The 11,797-nt window shown below is 39.7% G+C and overlaps 1 protein-coding gene across 4 annotated transcripts in view; it reads right to left on the bottom strand.

The window, feature by feature from the left end:
- Window positions 1-11,075, bottom strand: part of usp13 (ubiquitin specific peptidase 13) — a 34,822-nt gene extending 23,747 nt beyond the window's left edge. Inside the window, exons 1-6 of one of the 4 annotated variants that reach the window (XM_037114262.1) lie at window positions 10,649-10,759; window positions 8,084-8,209; window positions 4,648-4,708; window positions 1,918-2,039; window positions 1,034-1,176; window positions 268-452 (exon numbers count right to left, since the gene is read on the bottom strand). In XM_037114262.1, coding sequence (XP_036970157.1) covers window positions 268-452; window positions 1,034-1,176; window positions 1,918-2,039; window positions 4,648-4,708; window positions 8,084-8,209; window positions 10,649-10,759 — 748 coding nt within the window. Of the gene's footprint in view, window positions 1-267; window positions 453-1,033; window positions 1,177-1,917; window positions 2,040-4,647; window positions 4,709-8,083; window positions 8,210-10,243; window positions 10,547-10,648 lie in introns of those variants that run through there. The other 3 variants (XM_037114265.1, XM_037114263.1, XM_037114266.1) reach the window with 3 other exon arrangements.
- Between the last annotated feature and the right edge of the window lie 722 nt (window positions 11,076-11,797).

Consider the following 11,797-nt stretch of genomic DNA (forward strand, 5'->3'; position numbering starts at 1 on the left):
ATTTTAGTATCAAAGATTAAATTGGTAAAATTACAAGGAAAAAAAATAAAAACATTTTAATATTCCCTACAATTAATCTAGACTTTGAAGAGACAAAGACTAGATGCCTGTGAGAATATGGTGAGAGTTTTTTCTCACTTACAACATCAGCATTCTTGGAGAATGTCAATAGCAACGGCAAGTGAAACTTTGCATTAGTGAAAAAAAAATAAAAGTAAAGGACGTTGATCACTAACAGTTTAAATGCACACATCAAGTTTCTCAGACCTGCTCCATCTGGTGTGATGGTGTCCAGTTTGACTGCCAGGGGGTGATTGGTCTCTCTGTAGTGCTCCAGAGCATGACCGTTGCCGCCACTTCCATCGAAGAACCACTTCCCACAGAGCACTGCTCCATCCGTCAGGTTCAGCCACAGGTTTTCTCTCATTTCGCATTTCTGACACTTCCAGCCACTGACCACAAAGAAACAAGTCTGTTTTTACTATTGTGCTGTTTTTTAAATTATGTGGTTTTCTATTTAGAATTTACATTTTGCCAGGTAACAGACTGGATAAACAAGGCAAACTTCAAGAGACAAAGTAAGCAGCCATCTGTTGACCTGACTTTTGTCAATTTGAGAGATATCCAAATCATGACAACTGCAAGACAATTGCAATTTTTTAATGGATCACACATATGTTTACTCAAATGAATCTCCATTTTTGTGCTGTAAGCGTTTTACCAACTTTAACTCCTGCATAAAGAAGGAAAACTTTGACATTTACTTAAACATTCTTTGAGTGGAAGGAAAAGGATTCAAGAAAAACTTGAAAAGGAACAAGAATCAAAAGAAACCAGGGAAAAATTCCTAGCAATGACTTCCTCTACCTCTCCCGCTCTAAAGTTTCTAAAGGAATAGTTTATCTATCCAAACACTATCACACCCACTGCTGTGTGAAAAGATGCAGAAAATGTTTTGAAGGCTGAACATGTTGAGAAAGTAATGGAATCTATCACTGTCCCAAATATTGAGATAAATAAAAGTGCTTCCTACCTGGGTGGGATCCTGACTCCATTATCCAGCTGTCTGAGGCTCCTGGCATGTTTGGACACCTGGATCTCCTCCTCCCAGGACTCAGGCTCCTGCTTCTTATAGGCTGATGGTGCATTGAGCACTGCGTCACAGGCGATGGTCACCTGAACGTCAGATGTAACAGCAGGGACAGAATTAAATTCTGGGAGTGGGTGTGACTGACATGAAAATATATCTAATGTAAGAACCTCTCTCTGCTTTTAACTCTGCTTTTGGCCGATATAAGATTGTATCCAACTAGTGTAGCGACATAAAACTTCATAATTTCACAAAAGGATGACAGCAGACATGCAAGACATTGTGACGCTGTGCCAAATAAAGCGAGTGATCCAACAGAGGAAGCCAGAGTGGCAGTATATTGCTACTATGATGCAGAAACGGATGAACAGGATGAACATCATAATTTGCTTATTAAAACCAAACGTGCATAAAATAATTAGAAAAACAAAACAAAAGCTCTTAAAACAAACATAACAGCAAAGGAAAAAGAAGTTATTATTATTCTTTTAACTTCTTTTAACAGAAGTTAAAAGAGTAAAATGTCTCCTCTGGTAGGAAGCAACTGATGTACAAAGCCAAAGGTGATGAGGGCACCTAGACAGTGTGTGCATCCAGTGTTTCCCCAGAAGCTTTTCTATGGAACAGCTTTCAGTTCACTCTGAGCCTCCATAAATTATACTCCTGAGTGCCAAATTAAAATTTCTGACCAGAAATTTCTAACTTTAACCTAAACAAGAAAACAGATTTAGGCCTGTGGCTGTTCAGTGACGGGGGGACCACTGAGTGCACCCTCCCATTGGCATGCATAGAAACACACAGAGCACGAGCAGCAGCGACTCACTGACCAGAGCGGGCAGCTCCTCAATATTTGGTAAGGGGATCTCGAAGTGGTCTGGAAAAATGACGAGCTTGGCCTCGTCTTCATATTCATAGTCCTCTCCGTTAAAATCACGGTTAAGCTCTAAATCTACAGGGAAGGAAGTGAACATCCAATCAGCTGCTGTTAGACTGACGTTACCTGGTGATTGTGTTTGTTTTGGGGTGTTCTCATTTAATGTTTGAGCGTGAGGTCTGTTCCTTTTATGTTCCTGTATTGTTCATTTAGTCAGTACCATAATAGTCTGAGGATGCAGATGAATCCTTGAGCGAGAAAACCATCAGTGGCACCTTGTTTTTACAATAGTTACAAATGACTTCATACAATGCTGATGACTCTATTGCTCAGAGGGAATTGAGCTATACTTAGGTAACTATTACAAACAGAAACTTACAGAGGTACTGAGGAGCAGTGAGGATGGCTTATGAAACTCAAGTGACTCTTAGCAATAGATCGGTATTACATATATCATTATCACAATATGAGATTATAACCTCCTTAGAGGCTTAACGGCTGCACTATAGCACAGTGATGTAATTTTCTGAACTTATCAGACTATTCTACTTGTTCTTATAATTAGTCTGAGTCATTATATCCATATTACTCATCTTTATTTATCAATAATCTAATAGTTATCCTTACATTTTTATCAATATTGATGTATATGGTCATACATGTCCTGATGAATGATTTTGTGCTCAGTCCATTAAAGAAGTGCTTTTAGTCAGAAAAAAAGTGAAAGAAAATGTTTATCACATTTTCCTAAAGCACAATGTAACATCTTAATTTCTTCAAACAGCAGTCCAAAACCCACAGACACTAAGTTAATGAAAACAAAATATTTTGTGAATGTGGGCACTTTGCGCGTAGCAGCGTATGGGTGCATATGTGAATAAGTCAATGTGGCAAGTGTCAGCAATAAATCAAATCTTTTTCAAATCGAGCGATAGTCTCTTCTCTCTCCATATAGAGCTGTCCATTCTCCACTCCAGACTAAAGTTGAGTGATGACTCATGAGAAACAGGATCATAGGTTATCCTCGACTATGTTATTGTGCCCGCTGGTTTCATGGTAACATCTGACGTTAGCAGCTAGCGGCCTGATTAGATCACCGGTCTGGTATGGAGATGACGGAGGAAACATACATGCCTGCTGTCATATCAAGGATCCAAGAAAGGAAGAGAGAAGAGTCTGACAGAGTACTCCTCGAGAGTCAGACATCAGCAGGAGGGTTGACCTAATGTACAAGAGTCAGATCGAAGCTGGTGCACATTAAAGTCTATTACGCTCCAGACGATAAGAAAACAGGAACATCAATTACATGGAGGTTGAGTGGAAGGAATTCCTCCCCCGCACTGCAGCCATGAGGGAGGGAGGCAGAGCGACACCTGGTCTTCTCTGAGCAGCGTCAGAGCTGCAGTAGAAGTGTGTCAGCCTAGAAGGGGAGTTGACAGGTGGCGGCAGCTGAGAGGCCAGCGACCAGGAGGAGGGGGAGGAGGCCAGGCTTTGATTTAGAACAGTTACCAACCACATATACAAATAAATGGGCTATATTTGGAGCACAGGAGGAGGAGGGGGAGGAGGTCTCATCATGGGAAATATCTGGCACTTTGGGTGAGGGCTGGTTGGAGGGGCAGCTGGCGGGTCACCACAGTGTACCAAACAATAACACCAGTTTCTAATGGAGGGGGTTGTCTTCATGGAGAGGTGTTTCTGACCACATAAATCATGTTTACTTTAATATCAAATCATCAAATCAATGCAAAACATGAAACCACGTCACCAACAAGCTTAATTTGTTTTCAGCAATAATTGAAATACCAGAGTCCTGTCTTGGGGTATTTCTTAGGTGTAGATGGTTTCATTTAAATAACTTTATAAGGTCCAAAAAGGTCAAATTCTCCAATATTTCCCCAACAAAAAGCAAATCTTTCATTTGTGTTTGTTCTACAACCATTTATCACCCCCTCAGATTAATCTTGTGACCTTTTGGAGAATTGGAACAATTGGACTCATGTTACTGTATATAACATAATATAAAACTACCTCCACCTCAACAGCTACACCACCACTAGGCTACTTAGATACCAGTGCATCAGTGTTAATCCAATTATGTTAATTTATGATTATAAATGTATCGCACAGACCCTTTTCTAGATAACTGCTACTTTTACTTTTGAATACTTTTCTGCATTCTTCTTAAACGTTCATATTTAACATCAGCCTCTTGGGATCCTATCCTTGTACCTATCCTCACTCCTGTTTATTAAGCTGACTACAGCAGCGAGAATGTAATGTTACAGAAATTAGAGGGGTGAAAAGGAGAGAACCAGAATCTATTCTGATTTCCAAATTCAATGAGAGTCCTCTTAAATTTAAACATACAGATGGACACACACTCGGTGTGTACCACTGCTCGTAATATGAGCTCACAAATGGTCTTGCACTCAATCTGACTTTGATGGTGGTGAACACAATATTAAACAACCATTGCTGCTGATGAAAATCTTTCGGGCACAAATGTTCACAGACGAGGTAAAATGTCTGGTCATTTCTAAACATTCTGACGCAAAATTCCTATATATTATATATTTAAGTAACATTTTGAAATCTGTGTTTTCTGAGTATTTTTTCATAGTAGAATTAGTGCTTTTACTTAAGCAAAGCAGTACTTCTTACACCACTGCCTCTCACTTACCTAGAAACACTTTTCCATTTCTCCGTCTGGGGATGGCGCCTCCTGCAGCTCCTGTGGCTTTCTGTGGGAAACAGGAAGAAAAGGGATTAAACTGGATCAAAGAACCTCCTCACATAAAAAAAACACCCTTTAATGATTCTCTTTGTAAAATGCTGTAAAATGCTGTTATGCTTTGCTGTGACAGAAGGTCCAGATGGTTGTCATTTTGTTAGAAATAGATGCTGAATGTTCCAGTTGCCAGGTCAGGTTACGAGGCGGGGGGAAAACCCCTGTCGGTGTCATGGTCAACATTAAAGAATGATAAATGAAACTTCTTCAGTTGCACAGTTTGATTTGTAGACTCGGACAGATCTTATTTACAGTGTGTTCATGTGGCCTGTCTGAGCCTGCAGAGAGTGATCATCTTCCTCCTCATACTGTTCAGAGCGGTACAAAACTCAAATAAAGTCATAAATTTTTAGCATCAACCACTTAGTATTCATAAAAATGTGAAAAACAACCCCAGCGACTGGTTTCCCACATATCCTCTGTGGTTCAGGTGACTGACTCCTGTTCACTCGGCAGGGCACAGGCAGACAGAAAGGCAGAGAATGCTGACACACTCGCGACCAAGTGGACTCATGGGAAAAAAACAGCAGACACGGGAGCCTGCAGAATGTGAGCAGCTGCCAGAACCAGGCATGGAAATAGCAGCTCTTTACAAAGCATAGCTTATCTGAGGGCAATTAGAGCCACAAAGAAAACATGGCATCAGCTCGGGCCTTTGTTGTTTACCATCAACTCTTCAAAAAAAAGGGCTTGTTTTGGGTCCATGACTTGTTCGTTGAGTTATTTTTTTTATTCATACAAGAACGGGCAAAATAACTGAAACGCCTTGCAATACAATGCAATCGTATGCAACAACACCACAGACTATAAAAGTTAGCGTGAAGTTAAATCAATAGCTGTGAGCTGCGGTCTCACCAACAACTTAACAATTTTTGAAAATATTTGTAGCAGGGTTGTTGTTTTAGATTGCATTATATTGTTTGATGTTTCTTTTATACTTCTCGCTTAGTATGAACAGATTCTGTTTGTTAAAATCTCGTGTGATTTCATTATATACACCAAAATGTTGTTATCTGAATTCCAGAGGTAGCATTTCAACATCTCTCACAGGTCCAATTTGTAAGAGAGTTGATTTTTATGAGTCCCATTCCCAACCCGTCAAATACTGGTGCTTTGGAATGGTGACCAGCCCGACCTACAATCCCAAAACCGTCAGTATTTGACAAGTTTGGAATGAGACTCAAAAATCAACAAATTAGACCTTTAATATAGTTGTAACAATTCATTTTGTGGGTCAGAATTTTCAGAATAAAAAAGAATGAATTATGTAAATTGGTACTCATTATAAGGCAAATAAGAATTGTCTTAACAGAATTGCTCCATGTCAATCCAAATGAATGTTCTATAATTATAATTTATTTCACTATTTATTTATATCATCATTTATTGTTGTAAACTGTATTCTGTTGCACTCTCATGTTCAGTTGGCCTGCTGTGCACTTACAGTAAGACTATTGAGTTATGTTGGAGATTAATTCTAATAAACATAATTAGCACAAATTGCCAGGTTCTTTCTGGGAAACTTCATCGCAAATAAGGAAACATATAGCATTACACATGACAAAAATGTGAAGTTATAACACTCAGTCCACAGTCTGAAAGTCAAAATGGTCAAGTTAAAGGAGAAGGCTCAAACAGAGTTGCTATTTTTTTTCCCTATTTTTCATATTAAATGTGGATGACCAAGAATTCAGTTTCCAAGTTAATGCAGGGAATACACTGTAATTTAATCACTCTTATCAGCAGCCCAGATCCCATTGTACCTTTATCTGCAACATTTAACTTTATTGCATCCCTTTGCTACATTTAACCTAATCCTGTAATCCTGACAGTGTTAATCACACAATCTACCACCTGAGTGTTGCTTTACTTTACATCCCTCTATCTATCACCTATAAGCAGTACATACATGTTTAATTAATGGTTTATAACACATTATAATGTAATTACAAGAAGAAATAATAGCATTTTTATTTGTCAACAATTGTTAACTTCTCATATTAAGACATGTTTTCTGTTGGGGAGTGTTCTCCTGTATTATCGTTCATTTTTCTGCTCATGGATGCCCAATGGAAGAGCAACAATTATTGACAAACACATCAATAAATACTTTTATCTGCTTTCTGCTAAATTATATTATGCTGAAGCCCTTTAATAAAATGTTTACATAGTGCTTAGAAATGTTACATCGGTGGTTAATTTCCTAATTAAATGTTGGGAGATTCACAGTGTATTTATATTTGGTACATAACTATAATAAGCATGAGTTACAACAGATGATTGAGTATATATATGTATATAAATATATATATGTGTACGAAGGCACTTAACGGCAATATTTCTGCCCGTGGTACGGCAAAATGCCCACGTAACGAAATCCCACAAATACAGGAACATTCACGTTAATTTGAAATTTGTCACAACTGAAATTTAAAAAAAATTATAAAATATAATTCTTTTTAAAAAATTATAAGTTTAAAAAAATGTTTAAAAAAATATCATTGCACAGTGTACATACGTACATTAATTAACGTAAATGTAAGTTTTAGTTTTAATGTTTAGAATTAAATTCCATAATGTTATGTACATGTACACGTACGTATGTATGCATGCATTCGTATGCTTTCTTCAGCCTCCACCACCTCCGCCACCTCCTCCTCCACCAAGAACTTCGTCTTCAGCCAGCATCGCCTCACTCAAAAGGTACATACATAATTCATTTTATTGATATTTATTAATACATTTATCATTTATAAATTAGTTTCTTCATTTCAGATTGTATTTTGGAATATTCTTAGTGTTTTTTTTTCAAATATTAAGTCATATTTGTAGAAGAAATACACGACTGGTAGGGGGCCTGGAACGAATTACGCTATTTATAGGGAAAAGGGTGCTTCGACTTACGAAAATTTTTACTTACGAAAGACCCTCTGGAACAAATTCACCTTGTAAGTCGGGGTTTCACTGTGTATATATATATATATATATATATATATATATATATATATATATATATATATATATATATATATATATATATCATCATGGATATACAATTGAGATCTGCCTGAAGCTGACAAATATCAGTGTCTTCATTGAAACTGAGGGGAGACTGTGGAAACTGGGGAGATATCATTGGTTGTAACCTCTCTGCCCTTTTTGTATTCAACTTTTCTATACTATTGTTGTTTAATATGATCCCATGTCAATGTCTCTATTGTTGTCTTTTGTGTTGTATTTTCTTATTGATTACAAATGTACTATAGAAACTGTGGCGCCATTAAATATCAGACTCCAACAGGAAATGCAGCACAGGGGTAAAACGTACCTCTTTCACATGTCGCTTGAGGTGCATGTAAACACTCTGTCCTGTTTTGCGATAATGTCTCTCCACATGTTCTCGTCCAAAGCCCAGGAATGTGTTCATGCACACATACAGGCCTCCCTCTGACTCCTGCGGACCAGAACAAACAGTAACAATGAACAGCAGCACGAAGTGAACAACCACCGACACAACAGCACATTTCACAGAACATCTATTTATTTCAGAGAAGCTAGAAGGCAGGGTTGTACTTGTTACTCTGTATTATATCCTCACACAAGTATTCCCTCTAACAGTGTCTTTAGCCTTCTTGCTAAAAGTATTTCACAGGAAAAATAGGAAGAGAATAATCAGTTCCATTCATAGCGCACTTTGTTCCACACTACCTGGCACTAGTTACAACAATCCAACACAACGCAAGTTAGAGATGTGTGCCAATGATACTGCAGGCACATTTTCAAAGACGACGTCTTGCATCTTGTCAAACTGCCAAAAATCTGTTCCAGCACTCTTGCACAGAAGAAAAAAAATATATATATATATATCGCTTTGATCAAGAAAATGCCTGCTGCTGAGAAACCTGGTTTATATGGCAACTCCACAGAAAACACATTCACCTCATGCACACTATGATGGACAAAAGGTGTCAATTATCTCAAAAATGTTGCTTCATGCGAGCAATTTTAAAAAATCAGTTATGCAGCTAAGGAATATGAGCATTGAGTCACATGCAACGACATAGAAAATTCACTTTACCAATAAAGTGATCCCTCTTCACTAAAAGTATGTTAACACCATTCCCCATTAAAACTGCTGATGGGTGTCTGTGAGCTAAAGCCGCACACACATCACGTCCCAACTTTGACCAACTGTATCTTAACCCGCTTTTTACAGGATACAGCGGTTTGATCATTTCCTCACATTCAACAGATCTGCATGTGACCAGTGAATCACATTTCAGGTGTGGTGGTGTTACATGTGGTGGACTGTCGGGGACTAAACACCCCCTTCGAAACTAACCTACATCTGCAATCAGTGGAGGCCTTATAAACCCCTGTGATAAACCTTTAAGTGGCCCAGAGTGACATATGAGCTTCAACAGTGCAAGGATAAAAATAAACCAGTCTTCGGACCGACATGATGAACTCCAGACAGCTGAGTCACCTTTAAAAAGGGTTTCCATCTCGAAGTAGGTTTTTTTGTTCAATGTAGAAGGGGTGAGAGACAAACACTCTCATTTGTTTTTTGTCACAAATCTTCACATAAAGCTTAGACTTAGACTTTATCATCCCAAGTGGAAATCCTTTTTTACAGCACCGTACCCGTCGTCAGACATACAATACAGTACAGGATGCTCTGCAAGTATTTAAACAGTCATAAAATGAAAACATTCATGTGTTTTGACACCCTGTGAGTATTCATCACAGAAGGGGAAAATAGAAAATGACAAAATAAATTAATACATGCATCAAAATATGGTCCGGGAGGTTTTCAGTGAACTCTAGTGACATAATAATATTAAAAAAAAACATACCATACAGCCCACTATAAACTCATTATAAAGCACAAAAACGTACTTTTAAAGATCCACTGTGTCATTTTGGGAAAGAACTTTCAATCAGAGGAGAAAAATCTTCACTGGCTGACTGACTGCACAAAGTAAATGATGAAACTCTCTTTGTTGTCATGACAGAATAAACAAACTGACCAACACAATTTCATACTGTTTTACTCTGTTTATATGTGGCAGACCCTGCCACCTTTAAAGCACCAAACATTGCTCTTGGGGACCTTAATTTCCTCTGATAACAGCTTGTTTCTTCACTTATGGAAAAAATAAATATTCCCGAGTTGGTATAGTTACCTCATTAATACTGTAAATATTACAATTCTGGGGTTTTTTTTATTTCAAACTACATACAGCCTCTTTAAGTCAACCAGCATTAGCATTGTTTTTGCTTGGTCACTGTAAGTGGATTCCTGAACACGGCATTTAATTTTCTTCTAACTGTACATAACACTATGAAATGATTGTTGGAGGACAACACCATTGAGGGCACTGTAAACGCGCCTTGTGTGTGCATTTAATGCTAGAAACATCGTCCGAGCACCACTGACACACTTCTGGTCCATTTTTAGCGCAGCATAAGGTGGCTGTAAACTCACACGGCAGCTGTCTCCTGCACGGCTACAACCTGACATGGCTGCTGACGCCCCCTCACATCCATCCGGACCCCGGGGCGGGCAGGTGCGTTAGTTAGCTAGCCCCACTAATTCTCGCCTCACCTCACCTCGGACGCTACTCTGGCCTGTAGGGGAAACCCCCTCCGCCCCCTCCATTCTCTCTCCCTCTCCTGTGAGATGTAAACAACATTTCATTATTTATTTGTGCCCGTCGGGTTCACAGGGGGGAAGGCGGCCATGGGAGGCACACGGAGCAGATTCACGTGTGTCCACATCCGACTGTCAAACCGCAAATGCCCGCGACGAACGTCCCCTCCCCGCAAACTACACGCTCATGTGTCGCTGTGTGTGTGTGAGAGAGAGAGAGAGACAGAGACGGACACTTACTGGGGAGTCGAAGGAAAAGGCGCACTCGCTCTTGAAAACCCTGTCTCCAGTCCTGGGCACCCTGATGGTGGGCATATACGGGACCAGCAGCTCTCCTAGGTCTGTAGCCATCTTCGCATTCCTGCTTCTCGCACCACAGTGCTGCGGAGCCAGCGGAGCAGCGCTGACAGAGGAGAGGATGCTATTTTTAAAGCTCCGCGTCTCTACATTCCTGCAGCCAGCGGGATGTGACGCTGAAAAACATAAAAATAAAATGACAGACGGGTGGAGGGAGGCAGGCGGCTGCTGCTGCTGCTGCTGCTGCGCGGGGCTGCAAAGCTGTGAAGGCCACGAGTGTTGCTCTCTTTTTTTTTCTGTTCTTGAAAATAAAAACACACACAGGGTTTTTGACCTGCGCAGATGTTACACGGCTGCTGTTGACTGTGGTGACGCTGCGCGCACACGTACAGAGATACTTTACCAGAAGGGCCCCTCCCACCTCTGAGGGTGATTCATAAAGCCACCCACACTTACTACAACATGCCCCCCCCCCCCCCCCCCCCCCCCCCCCCCCACACACACACACACACACACACACACACCTCCAGGAACCGGGAAAAGCGTGATTGTGAGGTTGAATAGTTGCTGATTTTATTACCAAACGACTCACATCACTGAGCACAGTGAGTTTGTGTCGTTCAAACACAAAGTGATTCGCCTCTCAGTGGCATGTTTGCGTCTATTAGAACATGGCATGAAAAGCAGCAAGAAAAGTCTGGTTTCGTGCACCTCACAATAAAGCCGCGATATGTTGTTTCTACACCCATGAGAAGGCCTTTGTTCATCAGACAACAATCATCCTGTCTGCACAGCTCTGCCACCACCTGGACACAAATGGCAACTGCAAAAAAATATTAAAATGCATGCAATTGAATTATCAGGCTTGATACACACAAATTCTCCCATGAAGTTTTTGTCCTTGTTGTTTAACTCATGTGTGTTTCCTGCTAACTTCCATGTTGCAAATTACTCTTAAGGGTACATCTCAATTTGTAATCCCATTTAAAGGGGCACTACATAGTTGTGAAATAGCAATTTTGTGGTAACTCAAACTCAGAAATATTTGTATCAATATTTATTAATGATATTAATTAATATCCCTCTCATGAG

Source organism: Acanthopagrus latus, chromosome 11, assembly GCF_904848185.1.
Source record: "Acanthopagrus latus isolate v.2019 chromosome 11, fAcaLat1.1, whole genome shotgun sequence".
NCBI classification, from domain to species: Eukaryota; Metazoa; Chordata; class Actinopteri; order Spariformes; family Sparidae; genus Acanthopagrus; species Acanthopagrus latus.